The sequence below is a fragment of the Typopeltis vanoorti genome, chromosome 4, assembly GCF_054136105.1.
Source record: "Typopeltis vanoorti isolate ZY-2024b chromosome 4, IOZ_Tvanoo_1.0, whole genome shotgun sequence".
Classification (NCBI taxonomy): Eukaryota; Metazoa; Arthropoda; class Arachnida; order Uropygi; family Thelyphonidae; genus Typopeltis; species Typopeltis vanoorti.
Window position 1 is genome coordinate 84045250 of NC_143552.1, and position 22410 is coordinate 84067659.

At 35.1% G+C, this 22410-nt stretch overlaps 1 protein-coding gene across 3 annotated transcripts in view; it reads left to right on the top strand.

Annotated features, from left to right (window-relative positions):
- Positions 1 to 22410, top strand: part of LOC150107462 (tRNA-uridine aminocarboxypropyltransferase 1) — a 90853-nt gene that overhangs the window by 42136 nt on the left and 26307 nt on the right. For all 3 annotated transcript variants that reach the window (XR_016548196.1, XM_090391311.1, XM_090391310.1), the window contains exons 4-5: positions 1380 to 1657; positions 15934 to 15980. Coding sequence is in view for 2 of the 3 variants with exons in the window: in XM_090391311.1 (XP_090247437.1) it covers positions 1380 to 1657; positions 15934 to 15980 (325 nt within the window). In the remaining variant the exon portion in view is untranslated. The remainder of the gene's footprint in view (positions 1 to 1379; positions 1658 to 15933; positions 15981 to 22410) is intronic.

Below are 22410 nucleotides of genomic sequence, written 5' to 3' on the forward strand. Positions count from 1 at the left end.
TCTGTTGGAGGTGTATAAAGAATTTTGTTAATTGCCTTCGTTTGTATGCTTTGAGAGCAAGTATATGCCTCAGGTAATGCAATTCTTCATTGCTTTTTTTTAGTGTATTTTTTGTTCATGGAGTAAACCTAAACCAGGCTGCTTAGGTTCATGATGGCACTTGATGTAATTTTTATGTTAATGACAATGAACAGTGATAGATCTTTTGGATTTACAAAAGTATAACAAACGACAGGAGTGAGGAATCTGGTAGACACCTGGAAAGGCTTTGAATGGACACTGGTCTCTAAACATCTCTGAATTGGTCTTGCCACATAATTGAAAGTAGGATTTTCTACCATGCTGAACCCCATATCTACACAGCAGCATTAAGCAAAACCCACCATGCTTTGAACCTAGACTGTACTTAGTGTCACTTCCTTTTGGATGTGTAGCATGATAGAAAATACACACTACACACAATACACACTTCCTTTTGGATGTGTGTATTGCCTTTCATAATTACATGGCAATATGCACTCCCTTTCAGACATATATTTCCATGAATTATGGGAAACGTCACAGCCTATATCAGTTTTGATTATGAGATACTAGCGCAATTTGATGTTAAGTCATCTGTCTCCATCAGTGACTTAATCATGAACTTACCTCACATGCAGACTTTGTAAGCTCGGTGCTTGGATAAAGGATATTAACAAGAATATAATTTCTTAATTATAATTTAAAAAGAATATTACTTTTGAATATAAAGATTTTTGTTTAATCATCTGGATACGAGGTTAGCAGGTTGATTAAATAATGAAATATCTCTTCAAAAATAGTAATTTCTACAACTAAATTAAACTTGCCAAGAAACTGTTATTTTTTAATTCTTTACCCAAGTGAATGCAAACAAAGTTTGCATGTGACGTATCTTCATGCCTAGACTACTTGGTGCATATAGAGATTGATGACTTCACATCAGTTGCCTTATTTCCAGCCAAGCTGCTTGCAGTGTAGAGAATTAGGTTACATAGTTGTCATATCAAGGAACACTTTCTTACATTTTTCCTATTAAAAATGTCATAAGTATCTTGTTTGTCATCCATCTTTTTAATGGATTTTAATGATAAAAATATTAAATTTTTTAAAAAAAATTTTGATTATATCAACATCAACAATTTACTATTTGTATATTCATAAAAAGAAAAATGATGTATTAGAATTTAATTGCTGTTTAATGATTTTAATTATTTTGTTGCTTTACTTTAAAAATGGTCCACTATTTAAAAATTCATTCATTCAAGTGACTTAAGACTTAACTTAAATGAATCAATAAATTAAAATATTAAAACATTTTTTTTATTTTTGTCTGTCTAATATAGTCATTGCAATTGTAGGTTCTGCTTGTCTACCCCAGCAAGAGTGCACAGCTTCTGCAAACATGGTGGTTTAGTCAGAAGGAGGATAGTGTATTCAGTTCTACTCAGGACAGAAATTTGTGTTTTTATTGTTCTAAAGATAAGAAAATTATGGACACTGTATTACATAAATCTAATGTCTTGGATGACCAGCAATTAGTTAATGGTATAAATCCATCATCACTGGTGTGTAGGGCTTGTGGAAAAATGTACTTATCTAATAAACTGAGTATTAACAAAGTTGTTTTCATTGACAGGTAGGTAAGCCTTTATAATTTTTATATACTAAGTTTAGAAACAAAGCTTTTTCAATTACAAACGATCTGTTAAATAAGCACTGTTAATAAATTCATTCTGCTCACACACTTAAGTAGAAGAACAACAGTAGATTGCTTCACTAATATATATATATATATATATATATATATAATTTAAGAAAATTAAATGTGGTTTTGGAAATAATTACATCACCAGTAGTGAATAGTTTTTTATAACATTATTGTTTTTTGTAGTACTGCCATTCATGACAAAGTGGGAAGCTTGTAGCACAATACAATAAATTCATGGTGCTCACATACTCTAAATAAAACAATAGCTTGCTTGGGTGGGCTCAGGGTTAGAGAGTCACTTTTTCAAGTCCCTTCCAAATGTTTGTGAAAGTCTTTAGCTTTCACCAGTAAACAAGACGATAGTCTATCTAAAGACTTTCAAAACATTTTTGCCATAGTGGGATTCAGACCTTGAGTCTATTGGTTGAAAATTGTGTTTGCTGTCCGTGTCTCAGCTGCTGAGTAGTTTTGTCATATACTATATTACTTGCTTAGAAATGAGACCAAAGTTCAGATCTTATCTATGGCAAGGGGGAATTCTATGAGACCTTTTTACACAGGGCCATGCTTGCCAGTTTTAAACTGTACTGGTAGTTCTCCCATTTACTGAAGAAATTGACTTTTTTCTTCCCACAAAACATTCAATTAATTCAAGAAACACACATATCTATAGATGCCTATGTAGCTCTTGTAAATAGTATTTACTTCCATTGTGGTAGACCACCAGAAGAAAGATCATTATAAGTTTGATTCTAGTTGCTAACTAGAGGAACTTTTTCTAGGCTTTTTTTTTCCCAACCTGTTCTTGATTTAGTCAATCTTTGGCACAGGCAAGTGGAGTTGTCCTGCCATAAACTTTGGTTTCTAACCCCCACCACTCCAAAGTCTGTCATGGAATTTGTACTATTTCATATTATCAGAGGCCTGAAGTGGCATGAAAAAATTCCATCGTTGGTCAAAAGCAAAGTTTTCAGATTATCTAACACATAGTCTTGGGTACTAATGTACTATAGGTGAATTCATTCTTATTCATTATGAATAAGAGGTTACACTCTTATTATGAGTAAGAATGTAATCTCTCTTTCAACTGCTCCTCAGAATAGTGATTAAATATTCTGATAGGTATAGATTTATGAGTTATAAACATGTTATAATAATAATATAATAATAATCATCATCAATTTCCTGATATGTATCTGCAATGGGTGCTCAAGATCACTATGACAGAACTACACGAATAAGTTTACATTATTATTAATCTCCTGTCAACAATTTTCCTCCAGATTAGTCTATTATTTGTGAGCACTCCAATATCATATCATATATCTAACATTCTTCTAAGGTACTTGTGACTGAATAAATCTACCTAGACCTTGGTCTTCTTCTGTGTCCTTTTCCTGTAATCTTGGCATCAAACACCTGTTTTTCTAATCTTTCCTTTCTATTTAAGTGGCCATACCATCTTGGATTAGCTCTGCTGACACATTCTTGAATGCTAACAATGTCAAGTTCCTTTCTATTATCTTCAGTTTTAATACAATTCTGCCATTGATACCATCAGTTCACTTCCCTAATTTTTCTCAGAACCCTCATATCTGTGGTCTGTTGTCTTTGATCAAGTGCTTTATTTCTAACCCAACTCTCAGATCCATAACTTAAAACTGGTTTGAATGCTTGAATTCATTCATGCTACTTGCACACACAACATCCAACAGCAATCAATTCCAATCATGTACAACTCAGTCCCTTCTTCACAGCATTCATTCTCAACTTCCATCCTCTATAAAATTAAAAATTCCATCTACTGAAATTCTGTATAACCTTTTAGAAGTTTGTAAGTCATCAGGCTTAGTATATCACTCCTCTTTCTCCTGTTTGCTAGTGTCTGCAGCCTAAAAATTCTCAATCTGTCTTCATAATCAGTATTCCACAATCTTTATATAATTTTTGATACTCTCCTTTGCACTCTCTCCACTGTACCAGAATCATCATGGAAACCAGAGATCAGACCTGCATACAATAGTCCAGGTGAAGTTTTATCAAGGCCTTGTAAACAGGCAAAATGACATCCTTATCGTTGCATGTCAAAGTTTGTTTCAGTAATTGCAATTATCTTTTGAGTTGTATTTGCAATCTTTGCTACATGTTCCCTGAACTTCAACTTCCTATCTACTAACATTCCAAGATTCCTAGCCTGATCACTTTCTTATAGCATAATCCAACCAGTATAATATGAAATCAAATAACCTAATCATGCCAAAGTGCATGACCTTACATTTAATAACATTAAACCGATAGCCATTTTCACATGCCCACAATTCCAGCACATTTAAATCATTCTGTAAGTACTGCATATCAGAAGCACTCCTGATTACCCTACCCTATTCTTATTCAGTTTATGCAACAGTTCTAGTACTTCCTCCTCATACACATGAGTTTCCTCACACAGTGAGGAGTTAGCAGTGAGTTCAGTGTTGCATATACCAGGTCGATAGCTTTTATCAAAATGACTAATCTTTAGTTGAACAATCACTTCTGCATCAGTCACCCACATACCATCTGCATTCAGTAGAGTTATTCTTTCATATTCATTCTTTCTTTTATTTGCAACATAACGATAGAATTCCTTTGGATTGTCTTTAACTTGTAGAGCCAGTTTAACTTGCAGAATCCATCATCTTAGGCTTAGCTTTCCATGCAACACTTGTGACTCATCTGGCCCATTGTTTATAATTATGATAACTGACAGCATCCTTATGCACATGGTATTCCTTCCACATAATCTTTTTTCTTACAAATCTCTTGCTTAATTAGATTACACATCCATTTCACTCCTACTCTATTGTTTGAACTCTAGGGACACATTCTGATATCACATCATGTAAGTATTTTTTAATCATTTCCCATGCATTGTCGATATCGTTCCCCATCCAACAACTGATACCATGATGCAGAATCCAGCATACTCTCAGGTGATCATGATTTCCTGCTTTGTTGTTCAGAATGTAACCTTTTCTGAATGGAAAATTCATAAACTTAGCTACTTTCCAAGCAAGTACTGCATGATCTCTATCACCAACCAGAGGCAGAATAATTATGTGCTTAACTAAACCCCTTCTGACACTATAATCAGATCTAACAATCTTGACCATGAGTTCCTTCTGTCACATGCTTCTTGAGGAAGTTTTCTCACAACAGCTCAGTAAATTCGGTTTCCTTCTTGTCATGCAATTTCACAGCTACCCAGTTAGTTTTTGGATAATTAAAGTCCCCCATTACGATTACTCTTTTCGCACCCATCGTATTTATTTTTTGATATATTTCTTCATCACTAGCAATCGATCCACTAGGTCTGTAACAACACCCACTATGTATTTAATCTTGTTAGACTCCACCTCACATCACATGCTTCAAACTGACAATCAAATGAAAAACTTTTACTGGTATTGCAGTCATAGGTCTCAACACTAACTGGATTTAGGTCATGTGATATCATTAGCAATGTGCCCTCTCCTATCCTGTCTACCCTTTGCACTTGATACCAGTTAGTATGTCTGCTTTTGATAGCCAGGTCTCATTAATGCGTACAATATGAGGTCCCAATATATTAACCAAGGCAACAAACTCTACAACTTTGTTTCTGATACTTCTAGCATTCATGTACAGATATCTGTTCTTATCTAGTTACTTTCGCAGACATCTTTACATGTGCTTAATAGGTCTGAACCAGACAAACACAGAATTGTTTTTCTTCATAATAATTTCGTAATAATAATAATAATAATCATTCCATTCATTAACACAGTTACCTAACATTGTCACTCTTACACATAGATTCTCACTATTCCTCCTATCAGAATTTAGTTGCAGAATCCTGGTGATTTGCACTAGATGTGTTTAGGACAACATCATCTGCATAAAGCAAAGATCTAAGTTTGACATGTTCAATTTAATATCACGCTTGATGCCACTTTCATTCATATTATTATTATTATTAAGAGAAACCTCCAGGGAGTCATGGACTCATTGAGGGAGGCCACATACTACACGCACCAGCTATCATAGTTATTCTTGAATTCATTCACACTGCTTGCACTCATAACATCCAATGGCAATCCATCCCAATCACACACACCACTCTATGAGAGAAAAATCTAGCCCTCACTCCCTTCTTAGCAGCTTTCATTCTCAGCTTCCAAGGATGCCCTCTTGTCCTTTACCAGAGAAAGTTTCACATTTGACGTCTGTAGATGCCTTATGGTCACTCCCGTACCTCATCGGGTTTTGGGAGTGAAGTCTCCTGCTAGAATAAGTGGTAGGGTTGCAGATTCCCTTTCCACACAGAGTTTGTAGGACAATCACAAACATCTATGCCACCAGCCGGATTCAAACCCCCAGCCTTGGCTGGAGAGCACATACGCTAACCACTCAACCAACCGGGCCAGTTTCTTTGAGGGTGTCCTTTCTCCTTTCCCACCCTCCATAAATTGAAAAATTCTTCCGTCATTTTCAGAAGTTTGTAAGTCTCAATCATATCACCTCTTTCGCCGTTTTTTCTAGTGCCTGCAGCCTACAAATTCCCAATCTGTCTTCATAATCAGTATTCCACAATCCTGATATCATTTTTAATACTCTTCTTTGCACTCTCTTTCTCCAACATATCAGAATCACAATGGAAGCCAGAAGACCAGACCTGCACACGATACACCAAGTGAGGTTTTATCAAGAGCTTGTAAAGAGGCAAAATGATATCCTTATTTGTGAATGTTCATTTCAGCATTGCAATTATCTTTTGAGTTGTATTTGCAATCTTTGCTACATGGCCCATGAACTTCAACTTCCTGTCAACTAACACTCCAAGATAGCCTCATCAATTTCTTCTAGTATAATCTCACCAATATAAAATGACATTGGATATCTAATCATGCTGAAGTGAATTACTTTACATTTACTGACATTGAAATTACATACATTTTCCCATGACCATCCAGCCTATTCAAATCATTCTGCAAGTACTGCATATCAGCCGCATTCTTGATTATCCTACCTATCTTTGCATCATCAGCAAATAGCTGTATGTCACTTGTCAAATCCTTCCCAATGTCATTAATGTACAGATTGAATGACAGTGGACCAAGCACTGATCCTCATCCACGCTAATATTCTATAACCCAAACCCATATTCTCCAATTTATGCAACAGTCTACCATGCTGTATTCTGTCTAAAGCCTTAGCAAAAATCCAAAAGTATTAAATCTAAAAGTATTATAAATCCCCTTGTCTAGTTCAATGATAACATTATTATAGAATATGAGCAAGTTGTTAAAACATGACCTTTCCTTTGTAAACCCATGTTCATTGCAAAGTAGAGATTCACTGTCAACCTATTTCTGAATGCGAGCCCTAACCAATTTTTCCAAAATCTTCACCACCACTCCTGAGATACTAATTGATCAATAGTTGGATACATTGGTCTTTGCATCACCCTTGTACAATGGAATTACCATACATTTTTTTCAATTCCTACAGAATATTCCCTGTTCCGAGACTCATATTAAACAGCCTGGTCAAAGGATTAGACAGTTCAGCTGAACACTTTTAGCACATGTACTGATATCCCCTCAGTCCCTATTGCTGAATTCTTATTCAGTTTGTGCAACAGCTCTAATAGCTCATCCTCAAACACCCGAGTTTCTTCATCCATTGAAGAGTTAGCAGTCAGCTCATTGTTGCATACACCAGGTTGATAGCTTTTAACAAAAATGGACACTCATCAGTTGAACAACCTCTTCTGCATCTGTAATAACCCTCATATCATCTGCATTTAGAAGAGTTATTCTTTCATATTCATTCTTTCTTTTACTTGCAACATATCGATAGAATTCTTGTGGGTTGTGTTTAATATGCAGAGCCAGTTTCTTTTCTTACTAGGACTTTGCTTTCTGTACAACAGTTGACTATTCTAGCCTGCTGCTCATAATTTTCATAACGTACATCATCCTTATGTACACGGTATTCCTTCCACATCATCCTTTTCTTATGGATCTCTTGCTTAATAAGATTACACATCCATTTGTCTCCTACCCTATTTTAATCTTCAAACTGTCCAGACACATTCTGATATTGCATCATTTAAGTATTGTTTAAATATTTCCCATGCACTGTCAATATTTTCCTATCCAGCAACTGATCCCATTCCAGTGAACTCAGTATACTTCTCAGTTGGTCATAGTTTCCTTTGTAGTTCAGCAAGTAACCTTTTCTGAATGGAACATTCATAAACTTAGTCACTTCCCAAGTGAGTACCGCATAATCGCTGTCGCCAACCAGAGGCAGAATAGCTATGTCTTTAATGAAATGCCCTCTGATACTATAATCAAATCTAACACTCTTTGCCCTCGAGTTCCTTCTATCACATGCTGCTTGAGGAAGTTGTGCTGCAACAGTTCAATAAATGCATTTTCATTCTTCTCATGAGATTCTACTGCTACCCAATCAATATTTGGATAATTAAAGTCTCCCATTATGATTACTCTTTTCGCGCTCATCTTTTTATTTGGTAATGCATTTCTTCATTACTAGCAACCGATCTACCAGGTCTGTAACAGCACCCCACTATGTAATTGATCTTGTTAGATTCCACCTCACACCAGATGACTTCAAACTCACTGCCACATGAAATAATGTTAGTAGTAGTACTAGAATCATAGGTCTCAACTCTAACTGGATTCAAAGTCATACGATATCATTAGCAGCATGCCCTCTCATATCCTCTATCCTTCCTAAAAATACTGCACCCTTTACACTCGATACCAGTTAGTATGTCTGATTCTGATAGCCAGGTCTCACTAATGTCTACAATCTGAGGTCCCAACATATTGACCAAGGCAACTAACTCTAGCCCTTTGTTTCTGATACTTCTAGCATTTGTGTATAAGCATAATAATCTACCTACATGGTCTTTGTACTCTTATCTGCAGTCTACATGACACTGTTGGACCACTTGCAGATCTCTATTCTTCTCTAGTGCCTTAAGGCACTAGAGAAGAATAGAGATCTGCAAGTGGTCCAACAGTGTCATGTAGACTGCAGATAAGAGTACAAAGACCATGTAGGTAGACATCTTTGCACACATTTGATGGGTCCGAACCGAACGAACCCAATGTCGAAATCATTCTCTCCTCGTCAACATTTCTGTGACAAAGCCCATTCCCATCATTAACACAGTTATATAACATTGTTGCTCTTACATTCACATTCTTACCATTCCTCCCTTTATAATTTAGTTTCCCTGATTCTCTGTGTTAGGTCTCGTACCAGTTATTAGTTTTTCTAGACTCCTGATATCAAACGCATTCAGGTGTAGGCCTTCCCTCTTATACAAATCCAGTCTTCCCTCAAATCCACCCCACACACATCTAAAAAAAAAAAAAAACTTGCACCCATTCCTTCTACACAGCCTACGCATTGAATGGTTTGCCATCATAGTGCTTCTTAATTCATTTTTATCATATCGAGGTAAAATACTGATGATTTTCACTTTTTATTATTATTATTATTATTGTTCCGGGAAACTCCAAGGAGTCGAAAGACTCATCGAGGGAGGCCCTAACATCATGTCTGGAACAACTATTCAGCATTCACACAGTATCTATCATATCTTGCCTTGAACTCATTCATGGTCGTAGCACCCACAGCAGACTCTGGAAGCTTATTCCACTCATTCACCACTCTCCAAGTAAAAAACCTAGCTCTAACACCCTTGTCAACCACGCTCTTGCCCAGCTTCCATGCATGGCCCCTAGTCCTCCCACCACCACTTTCTCACTCTTCACTCTTGCCTCTTCCAACAACCCTTTCATGTCTTCTCTCATACTGTACTTATTGCTAGTTAAGTTGTTAATACCTGTTACAACTATGATCTCGTTTACTTTTCTTTTTTGAATTGCTTCCTTTATATTCTTAATTTTCTTATACGATCCATATAGATGATGAATAAGAGTGGAGAGATAATGTGTATCCTTGTCTTACCCCTGATTTTGCATCAAACCATCTTCCTGTATTTCCTTCAATTCTAACTGCTAACTTACGACTTAAATATTGACTGTATTGCTTTGTATAATGTTCCACTTACTCCATGTTAGTGTAGTGATTCAAAAAACTTTTCTCTGGGTACCTTGTCATGTTTCCATGATTTCTCAACTATTTGTCATAAAGTGAAAATCTGATTTTGATAATCTCTGTTTGGCCTGAACCCAGCTTGTTCTCCTAGTCCACAATCTTTTCTTCCACAATCTTTCGTAATCTCTTTTCGAGTATGGTTGCATAAATCTTATCAGGTATACTTAGTAGAGAAATTCCTCTGTAATTCTCACATTCAGCTTTATTTCCTTTTTTTTAAAAAAAAAAATAGATAGGAACTATTACAGCTTTACTCCAGTCTGGAATTTGACCTTCTGACCAGATCCTCTGAATTATAGTGTGTAACCACTGCAAAACTTTTATACATCTATACTAAGCATTTCTGGTTGATAATCATCTACTCCAGCTACCTTTCCATGTTGTAATAATGGATATCATTATATGCTACATAATTAAGTTTACATAATTTCTAGCTTCTTATCAATAATTTTCTTCCAAATTATATATTATATTTTCAGCATTTCTAGATTTCAGCCTTATGAGGTACTGTTAGCTGTAATTATAGTTAACTAATGTTAGATTTTGATTTTCTTATGCACTTTTTTTCCCCTGATATCTTAGCATCAGCCACCTGTTATACTGATCTATTCTGCTTAAGTGACCATACTGTAAAATCTCTCATGATAAATTAAGTTAATTTTTCAAGTTCGATTTTACAAAGGTTTCCAAACGTATATAAAATAGAATTTATGTTGTAATAAAGTAAATGTAATGATTTTGCTGTAAAAATGCATAATTTAATTCTCATTTAATTGTATGTAAAACGGAAAAGAGGGAATTAACCCAGATTAGAACGATGACTATGCAAAAACAAAAGTTCGCAAGGTCTTGCGAACATAAAAATATGCGCCCACGAACAGAGGGAGCCGAAGTGACGTTATCATGCTGGTGAGTAATTCTGGAAACTGCATCATAGTAACAAAGGATTAGTGATGATATAAAGAAGACAGACAAACAAGAACGTTCTCGATTTTTAGATTCCAAGTTGTGTCCTTTCCCAGAGAACAGAGTTCCAGGTGTGTGTGTGTGTGTGTGTGAGTGAGAGAGGTCGTTATTCGATGGAGCTCCTGATTGAATGTATGGACGTGCTAGGAGAGTGCTACCTCCCGCGGTCATAACAGAGACTTAGGCAGTTCCTTTCCAGTTACCAATGGAAGAATCGCGGGTCCCCTGTCCAGCAATTCCCAGAACGAGAACCACTGCATTGTCCAAGCAACGATCGCAACCTGTGGTGAAGACAGACTGAGGTATTGTGCAATTGACTGAAATGTATATGTAAAGGGCTATTGTAAGTAGGCACAAATTTTGTTAATGCTTTGTAAAGATGAAACTGGAATTATTATATGTAATGAGTGTGCTTACAGATAATTGTTAGAAAAGTCTTAAGTAATGAGTTTTGGTTACAAAGGGGGTAGATTGATTGTAAATTTGTACAATATAATGGAAGAAATTAAACTAAGATATAACTTAGAGAATCGCTACATGTTTAATTTTGATTAGTTAACATTGTGAAGGGGGTCTAGTAAGTTGTGTGTAACATAGTCAGTTATATGTTGCTCCTAGTACAAATATTTAGATAGGCTTAGAGAGAGAGAGAGAGATCATTTCCTCTCTGATGTATTGTACATTGTTTCTAGGTTTAAATAAAATGTTCTGTTTAACTACCTTGCCTGATCTGTTGCCAATGCATTATCTCTAAAAAAACTAGTGAACCTGCATGCTCTATTGATTAAGAATTGCCACGACTTGATATAGAAAAGTATGTGTATTCACTAAGATCTTGCCTGTGTTCCTTACCTTAATTCTCAAACTACATTAATTCAATTAGAATGGCGCAGTCATTAAAAAAAAATTTTTTTTTTCTCATTGATTAGTGTGAGCATTGTAACCTGCATATCGTAGACAGGCTGATAACTTAAGGTCTGTTTACTAGCAGTGGGAACAGGAAATAAGATTTAGTAGGATTAATAGTGGCATATATTTTAAGCAGATTAAAGTTATTTTAAGAGTAAAGCAGCATAGAGTTAAGACATAAGGTGCTGGAAGCGCAACACGTATAAGATTAACAAAAGCATAGTTGAATTTAAGATGAGAATAAATAAATAGAATATTACAAGGTACAAACGACTAACCATAAAAATTTAACAATACCACCTTAGATTAGCTCTTCTCACACATCCCTCAATGCTAAAATGACAGTCACTTTCCAATATTGTCATTTTTCATATGATTATATCATTCTTGTCCTCTGTTCGGTATCTCAATTTTTTTCAGACCTCTCATATCTGTGGGCACTAGCCTTTGACTGTTTCATTTCTAACAAAACTCCAGAACTATAAGTTAAAATATATTCATATAACTTTGAATTCATATAGATTATATAGATTATAATTCATATAGATTCATATAACTATTCTGTACTGCCAGTTTAGTATTTTGGTCTAATTTCCATCTTATTCCATATAAATATATGGGGGGGAACTGAAAAGTTCTGATAAACATCTAGAACAAAAATGATATTAAAGCAACTGATATAACCACAAGAAAGAACATATCTTAAAACCCTTTAACCCCCATGTTTCAACAATTTGAATTTGAATGAATGAATTGTAATTAGAATGAATGAATGAATTGTAATTAGAATGAATGAATGAGTCAGCTAACGCCTTTTATTCCATAATAGGGAATAGGCGAGGCCTTTATACTCTGTCTAGCTTTTGGAGACTGAGTGGGCAGTTCAATCTCCACTGGTAGCCAATCAGAGATAGCTTACCCATGTCTATCACTAATTATAGCCGGCTACTGATGAAGAGACCAGCAAACAAGTGCTGCTATCTCTTGATGCCTAATCCTAACAGGATATGTTATTGTCTGAAATAATGTGGGTACTACAGTCGATTTTCTTCAGTTTATAGGAAAAAAAACCGAGTTTCTGGGGGGGGGGGACTCACATGTCCATGCCAGAGATGGATTAACTCGGGAACTGGTCAAAGAAAGGCTTAGAAAAAGTTCCTACAGTCGGCGACTAGACTTGAACCTAGGTCTAACTTTGAGCGGCCAAGCGCAGAGGACGCAAGTGCCACTTCCACTGAGCTACACAAGCCTAATTGTAATTTGGTCTTTTTCTTTTAGGATATATAAGAAGAAGACATGTCAGAGGTTTTGAAGAAATTCGAAAAAACAGAAGTGCAGGCTGTCATCAAGTTTTATGTGTTGCAAGAAAAGCCCGCAACTCAGATTCAATTCACCAAACTTTGTGTGAGACTTTAGGGGACTGTGTCCCAGCATATCCAACAGTTGCCAGATAGATGGCCAAGTTTAAAACTAGGCATCCTGAGACCACAGATGTCCCCCAAGTCAGGAAGAATTTCCAAAAGCAATCACATCTGAAAACATCGATGCAGTGCATGTCATGATCCTTGATGATCACGACATACACTGCATTCCCTGGATATCCCCAAAGATTCTGGGGATATCCAGGGAATGAGATGGGGGTTATCCACCAACATCTGGACATGCAGAAATGCTCAGTGAGGTGATCCCCAAATGTCTGAATGCTGACCAAAAGAGAGAACGTGTGCTATTATCTCAAGCAATTTTGGATCATTTTGAGAAATCTGGTACAAATTTTTTGGCTCGTATTGTGACTGTTGATAAAACGTGGCTTCAGCACTATGATCCATAGACCAAACATCAGTCAGTGGAATGGAGACATAAAGGTTCTCTGCAGCCAAAGAAGTTTCGAACTCAAAAGTCAGTAGGGAAGGAGGTTCTTGCCATTGTCTTTTGGGATATGGATGGTGTAATCTTTACCAAGTACCTCCAAAAAAAAAAAGGTGAAACTGTTACAGCAGCAGTTTATTCAGCAGCTCTGAAGGAATTGAAGGAGGTAATGAAGGAAAAATGCCACAGGAATCTGAGCAGAGGCATGTTGCTTTTGCAGGACCTGTTAACACTGCTCATGTAACCCAACAGGCAATACGCAACTTGGGCTTTCACTGTGCCGCTTTTCACTCACCCTCCCTGTTTGTCAGACCTAGCCCCATCTGACTATTACCTATTCCCAGATTTAAAAAAACAGTTCAAATGAACAAAATTTACCACAGATAATGAAGTCATATCTGCAGCTGAGGACTGGTTTGTGCAACAAGGACTAGACTTTTTTCTCAGAGGATTGCAAACGATATTACAAGCATCTTTGTAGCAAGTGTCGTAACACTTCACGGGGAATATGTAGAATAATGTATAAGTTACATGCTTCTACCTCAGTTCCTTCTTGGTGATTACCACAACTTTTTGGCACACCCTCATATTTAACTTCTGCCACACTACCATCTTTGCTTATTCTGTTATGTTTCCATATTTAATTTGCCATCTTCACTTCAAGTTTGTGCCTAAATAGCTGAGATATTTTACTTGTTCTGTTTATTCTACACTGAGAATGCAGTTGATATATCTAGTGTTCCTGTTTATTTTCAGTTTTTTTTTAGTGATGATTTTTATACCACATTTGTTACAATCGTTATTTAATTTAGTCAGAATCCCAAAGACTTCTACTGGATTTGTTTAAGAGTATGACAACATATTAAATTTTGATATCAGATTTAATTCACCCTTCTGTTAAATCTAATTTTACACCAGCCATCTTCCTGTTTTTCAATTCTACCTTCTGAATTACATCTAAATATTGGCAATCTGTTCTCTTCCCTTGCAATGTCCCATTTACACCATATAATCATAGTATTTTGAACAGCTTTTCCCTTGACACTTTATAATATGATTTTTCCAGATCTCCAAACTTAAATATAGATCCATCATTTCTCAGTTTGTCTTAAGATAAAAACTTTATCTGACAAACCCTCTGTTTCTGGAAGGAATAGAAATGGAGTGATCCAGAAGGATAGAAGGAGAAAAGTGGAAGGGTAGTACTATAATGGCAGTGGAGGAATTATGTCCATTAAGAGTGGAAGTGAAAAATAATAGTTAATGTGATAGCTTTTTAGGCTGTTTGGTGTGAGATTTAAATTAATGAAATACTTTACCTAATAGGATATTATTATTGGTCTTAAAATGCAGATGGTACTGATTTTGAAATGTTTAGAAAAATTAGTTGAGCATGTTTGGACAAAGTTGATCCAATTAAATTCAATTAAATCTTTCCCTGAGTAGAAGGCTTAATTAAATTGGCAGTATATAAGGACTCTGTAATGTTGATTATAAAGAAAATGTAAATTACAGTTTGGTGGATAGAGGAAAAAGAGGCGAGATTGAGAGACATGGTTTAATTAAAAGATTTTACTGAATTAATACAGAAGGGATTACACATAGAGTGGAAGGTGAGAGAGAGAGCCATCCCTGGAAGTTGCATAAATGTGTAGAAGCAGAGTGAGGAGTAGACTTTTTATATGGATAGTGGTAGACAAGTGGAATGCACTGCTGGAATGTGCTATGAATAAATTTGACATTGCTAACATTCAACAATGGTGTGAGTAGTGCTAACCTAAAGTTTCATGTTCCCTTAAACAAAATGGGAGAGAAAAGGTTAGCAAAACAGGTGTTGGATACAAAGATTGCCAGAAAAAGATCCAGAGAAAAACCAAGATTTATGTGTATTGATGCAGTCAGAAGTACCATAGAAAACAGAAATATAAGATCTCGCAATACTGAGGTGCTGACAAGTGAGAGATTAATTTGGAGAAAAGTTATTGATATTAGAGTGGCAACGATGTAAAGTTAATTGTGTGGTACTGTCAAAATATCCTGTACACCCCCTGTGAGTATACATATCGGATGTACACTCATATTGATGATGATGAAATTTTAGTTGGCTTACAATTCAATTACCTAGCTGTAGTATGATTCCATTCTAGGCATATATTAAATTTTAAAAATTTAAAAAAGTACAGTTAATTTGTTTGTTATATTATTTTTTATGTAAATTATTTTATATTAAAAATGTTACTTTCACAATTTTGTAATTTAAGCTATAATATTAATTTCAGCACATGGAATCAGAGTAGAGGTATTTATAAGGACAAGAGGATTAAATGTAAGTGAATGTAATTTTGAAAGTATAGCTGTTTTATTTAAATTTATAGTTAACACTTATTAATATTTTAGGTGGGAGATGAATTTCATCTCCTGGCATGAGACCACTGCCCTGCTTATTGGAGGCCTGTAGTGGCTTGAAAAGGTACATGTTTGGTCTCTAGAGCAGGTTTCCAGACTATGCAAAAAAATAAATAAAATTAGAATGTGTGTAAGTATATATGTGTGTGCGCGCGCGCGCGCGCACACACACACACACACACACACACAATTCAGAAATAAAATAACTAAAAAATTATAAAGAAATCCTTAGCCATCTATGGTACTGATATACTGGCTTCTATAGTCTGTATATGCCTGATGGAAGAACTTATGTCCCGAGGTTATGCATGACTTCAGTCGGATGAACAGCACAAGAAAACTAACACAGAAATAAAGGAGTTGACCAGGAGAATAAGGCACATAAGTTTCAAGGACTTAGAGGAGGTGGACATCAACGATTTAATTGATGGACAGGCAACAACATTAACATGCTAGTGGATGATGAATGTGAGAAGCTTCTTTGTTTCAACTCTGAGGATAAGGTTGAGAATGAACCACACCAAAAGAAGTTCAACTTGTAAAACCTAGTGTAGGCAATGCATGACACCAAATACTTTCTGTGCTTTGTGGACTTCTTCATTCGTGCAATGAAGTTCAAGAAAAGCTTCAATATTTTAACACCATACACAACTATGTTCATTGAATTCAAATAAAAGGAGCAGCAGCATCTTCCCATCACAGTATTCCTGAAAACAACTTCCACATTGATGGCTAAAACTTCCCATAACATTGAACTGGAAGTTTTCATGTCGCTCACCCTGCTTCTTCTCTAGCCTTTTGAGGCCTTACTACTGATGAATAGTAATAGTAGTACTGAAGTACTACTATTACTATTCATCAGTATAGTATGAATGTATATATATATGTATAATAATATATATATACATTCATCATTATAGTATTCATCAATATTCATCAATACTATTCATCAGTATAGTATGAATGTATAATAATAATTCATGAAGTAGTACTACTTGATGAGTACTGAATTCTATGGTGGATATGCTGGCACATGCATTATTCTTAACTAAGTAATAAAATTTAAATACAATTTTTGAAATGTGGGTCTAAAATATTACTCATTATTGATGAAATGGAATGGCCTTCGATAAAGGATGAAACCAAGAATATAATTTCTTGGCATCTTTAATTTATAGCTCATTATTGTAAAGCACAATTAAAACCTTTTAAACACGTTTAATTTTTATGTTAATTGTAAATGGTTGCATAAGTGTTTAGGTATATGTAGATAAAACATCTGGGGACTATTTGGGTAAGGGTATGGATTTTCTCAGAATTTCACATTTTTAGTGGGAAATGTTGATGCATAACTTCTGTGAATGGGTAGACCAGACTGTATATAGCATATGATGGAACAGCATTGTCTTCCTTTTACTCTGTTGGGACCTTGCCAATACTGACACTCAATCTGCTCAGAGGTAGTGCCAATTATCTTGCACATTTTCAATGCAGATAGTGTCAGATTAGATGAGCCAATATCCCATCTAATCCTGTGAGTGAAATTTCATAATGACCTAAAGTACTCCATTTCATCTATCTCTGTTCTCACATCAGCTCACTTCTTCACTTCACTTCACTTCACTACCTCCTTGTAGATGTTCCAATAGTCTCATGAAGTGATCACTTAGTTAATCAACATTTTCTATTTTCTCCTTACTATCTCTATTTATTAAAGGTCTTTCATTTACTCACTACATAGTGAAAGAGCTATTTGGAATTTCCTTTATTCTAAATGGAAGATAAATGATGGGCTTCAGAGTTGAGCAATGAACTCTGAAGTGTGGGTACAAATAGCTTAAAAGGTAAATAGAAGGATTTTGAAAACAAAGACTGAAAAGTGGCATCAAAGAAGGAGAGCAGAGATAACGAATGGTATCGTGACTGAGTTGTATGAGGTACAGTTTTGTGAATTTAAAGCAAAGGTGTATGAGCAGTAGTTAAATTGTTGTGGTGTTAAACATTTAGAATCACTGCTGTTTTTTCATGAAAGAGATTAAGAAACATAAGAAGCATGTCATAAGGTAGAAGAGCGAGGAGTGATTATGATAGAGTGATTGAATGTATAACAATTATTATTACGTAACATCTCCAAGGAGTCCAAAGACTCATTGAGGGAGGGCACCTACTCTACGACTCTCCACCAACTGCAACTAACCGCAACTACACCAATGCCATCTACCACTACCACTAATATTTCTGCAGACAATCACAAACATCCATGCCCATGGTGGGATTCAAACCTGCAGCCTTTTGGCTGGAGAGTGGATATGCTAACTACTTGGCCAACCAGGCCAGCTTATTAGGGAGTGAATAAGAGTAAGGAACAGGGAGATGAAGATGACCATGTTCAGATTTGGGGGTGGAGTCAGATAGAGAAAAGCAGTGTAACTGTTGGATGAGGAGAGAGAGGCAGAATGGCCTCAAAGAGCATGAGTAGTCATCTCTGGAGGGGTGTGGATGGGAAAGTTGGCAAAGTGAGAGCTAGTTAGGCAGTAGGGGAATAATAATGTGTTTGATTTATAGGACTTCATGTAGATTATGTTTATATGCAAGACTATTATTCATATAGATATATTACATTTATATGTAAAAGATTATCAAAGGACCTATACGGTGATGTAAATTAGATAGAAATAGGAGATATTAAAGATTCAACCTTATTTCAAAGTTGAATCTGTGTACTGTGTGATCACAGATGCAAGCCCCCTCAACACTTCTGTGCATGGCAGAAGAAGGCGAATCCATTCCGATAATAGGGTAATCAATGCATTTTGTGGGATGAATGTTTATTATTATATGTCGGAAAGTGGTAACTATTTTGCCTGTACAACAGTTGGAAAATTTTATGTTTAAAGCACATGATTTCGCGTGTTGGTGACAAATTCGTACATCACCTTATTCCTTTCTCCCCTTCAACACGAATTGACTCTTCTTGGCAATCTGCCAGCAATGGTTCTCACTTCTGTGGTTGGACAGTAGAAACTTCGTTTCAAAAAAAAAAAAGTTTCAGAAATTTGACCAGAGAGCTTATGAAAATACAATCCTCAGCATCAGAATTACTGTAACCTGCACTACTTAAGATATGAGCACTGCCAAGTTACATATGTTTACCTTTTATTAATGCTTTTGATAAAGGTTTCGCTGGCGTAACAGTTGTTTTGAACTGGTTGGTTCTCTTCAGAGGCCAGACAGAAACCTTAAGAGGACAAAAAACCCTCATTCATTACGAAAGCAGTCCTATATCAAAGAGTTGTATTTTTTCATAAGTGAACTCTCAGTCGGTACATAATAGTAATTATCAAAGAAAAAGCCATAAATTAAATTAGATAAAAATAGGGGATATTAAAGATTCAACCTTATTGTAAAGCTGATTATGTGTAGAAAGTTTCAGAAATTTGACCAAAGAGCTTATGAGAATATAATTCTTGGCATCTGAGTTGCCTTAGCTTGCATTACTTAAAAGCACTACTTAATATCCCTATTTCTATCTAATTTAAATTGATAAATGAAGCCATATGGCTCTTTCTTTGATAATTACTCTCATGCAGGACTAAGAATTCACTTATGAAAAATATAACTATGACAAGATTGCTTTTGTATTAAATGAGAATGATTTTTGCCCTCTTAAGGTTTCTGCCTGGTCTCTAAAGAGAACTAACCAGTTAGAAACAGCTGCCAGGCCAGTAAAACCTTTATCAAAAGCACTAATAAAGGGCAAATGTATGGTGGATGCCTTGGCAGTGCTCATGTCTTTTAAATTAGCACAAGTTAAGGCAACATGCTGAGGATTGTACAAATTTCTGAACTTTCAAAGTTTGTTTCTACACATATTTGGCTTTGAAACAAGATTGGATCTTTAATATCCCCTAATTTTATCTAATTTGTAAAATATTGTAAAATAGCTGAGGCATTCATTTATTTTATTTTTTATATGGTTAACCCACAAAAAGGTTAATTTGTGAACCTACAGTACATTCATACTGTGAGTAGGTTAAAGTTTTTTTTTCTATTATATATATATATATATATATATATATATAAGTGGTGTGTGTCACATTGCCCATTTAAGTTGGGTGTGCTGTTGTGTGTCCTGTGAAACTCGCACTACAAAATTCACATCAATTTCACCATATGATTGCATTTTTGTCAATGTATGAAAGTTTTAAGAGTGCATAGCACATCAGCACTCATCTTAATTGGTCCACTGCAATTAATTGTAGGATAACTTGGAATACTTTAATTTATCAATCAATATAATTTTAAATATGGAAAGCATAATGGTCAAATGAACAAAAGCTATGCTTTATGTGTGCTGTTTATGAAAGAAGCACAAAGAGTTTATGCTTTGTGGTGAGATTATCATCGGCAAATACTAGATTGAGACATGGATTATTTGAATTTTGATCATCATCATCATACGTATCAAGGATTTAGGCCTAGTATGGCCTGTTCCGGCCTTAGAAGTCATCGTTGAATCGTTTAAGAGGACATCCTGGTTTTCTTTTTCCTAATGGTTTGTACTTTAAGGCTTGTTTAGGTAATCTTTCTGTTTTCATTCTTTGAACGTGTTCCATCCATCTATGTTTATATTTTTTAATTTTTTCAATTACTGGTTCTTGGTTTAATTCTTTCATAATATCTTCGTTTCTTTTGTGATCAAATAGGGTATACTTTGCAGTTTTTTCTCATAAACTTCATTTCTGCTGTTGTTAATCTTTGTTTGTCTTTTTGTTTTATTGTCCAGATTTCGCTTCCATACATTAAGACCGGTAGGGCTAATGTATTGTATACTTTTAGCCTGGTTTGTTTTTGAACTAGGTTTGGTTTAAATATAGAGTTAATTACTCCTGTTATTTTTAAATATTTTGCAATTTTTATGTTTATATCTTTTTCATTTTCATAAGTGATCATACATCCTAGGTAGTTAAATGAATTCACCTGTTCTAAGATCTTGTTATCTAATACTATTTTAGTTCTTGCTGGATCTTGTCCTTTAAAGGCCATAGTTTTTGATTTTTCCGTTGATATTATCATACCATAATCTTTGGATATCTCATTTAGATTTAAAATAGCTTTTTGGATATCCCCTTAATTTAAGTAATGTTTTCATTGCCGAAATGAAGCTTATTAGCTCTTTTTACTTAAGTAACGAGTTTTCCAAACAGTTGCACCTGTTTGGAAAACTCGTTCGCAGAGTACATAAGTTCTTTTCGCTATACACTTTGGTATTAGGTCTAGCTACTCACTGATGAAGCCTCAAAAAAGGCTGAAACCGGTCTGGGTAGTGACCTCCCTCCATAATGTAATAACAGCATACATTTCCTAGGAAATGTGTTTTTACATTATGGAAAATACCTAAGAATAGCGATCTGAACTTCCTCCATCTTTGCAACGAGTTGCCCGGTATTGTACTACGTACTAGGATCTTGCATTGGCTAATGCTAGTGTCGCCGATACTTTATAGTTTACTATATTCGGCGAGAAACTCTCTGATTCCGATCTTTAAGTTTCTTATTCGGTTTTAAAACTATGCGGGATTTAATATCCCCTTAATTTAAGTAAAGCTTTCTGTAAGTTATCTTCAGAATTTGTAATTATTATTTGGTCGTCTGCAAAGAGGAGAGTGTTTAAGTTAACTGTAGGTGAAAGTTTAATTCCTTGATGTAAATTTTTATTCCATTTTATTATTATTTCATTTAAGTAGATATTAAAAAGAGTTGTTGAGAGCGAACATCCCTGTCGGACCCCTTGGTTTATCTCTCTTGTATATGATAGCTCATGATTTAATCTTATTTGTATTTGATTATTTTCATATATACTTGTGACAGCTTTTAGGATATTATTTGGTATTTGTCTTTCTTTTAATATGTTAAATAATATGTTTCTTTTAACTTTGTCAAATGCTTTTTCAAAGTCAATAAATGCAATATGTGTTTCTAAATTATATTCTCTTCTTTTCTCTATTATTAATTTTAGGCAGAAGGCTGGGTCTATACATGATCGTCCTTTTCTAAATCCATTTTGTACCTCTAGAATAAAGATTTCGGAATATTTCATTAGTTTGTTATTTAAGATTCTGCTGTATATTTTGTAACATGAATTTAGTATACTGATACCTCTATAGTTTTTAGGGTCATCTCTATTACCTTTATTAAAGATAGGAATCACAATTGCTTTTTTTCCATTCTATTGGGGGGATACCAGTTGAGTAAATTTTATTTAAAAATAATAAGAGTCTTCCTTTGAATCTTGTTCCTGCGTATTTATATAGTTCTGAACCTAGCTTATCTTCTCCAGGTGATTTTCCG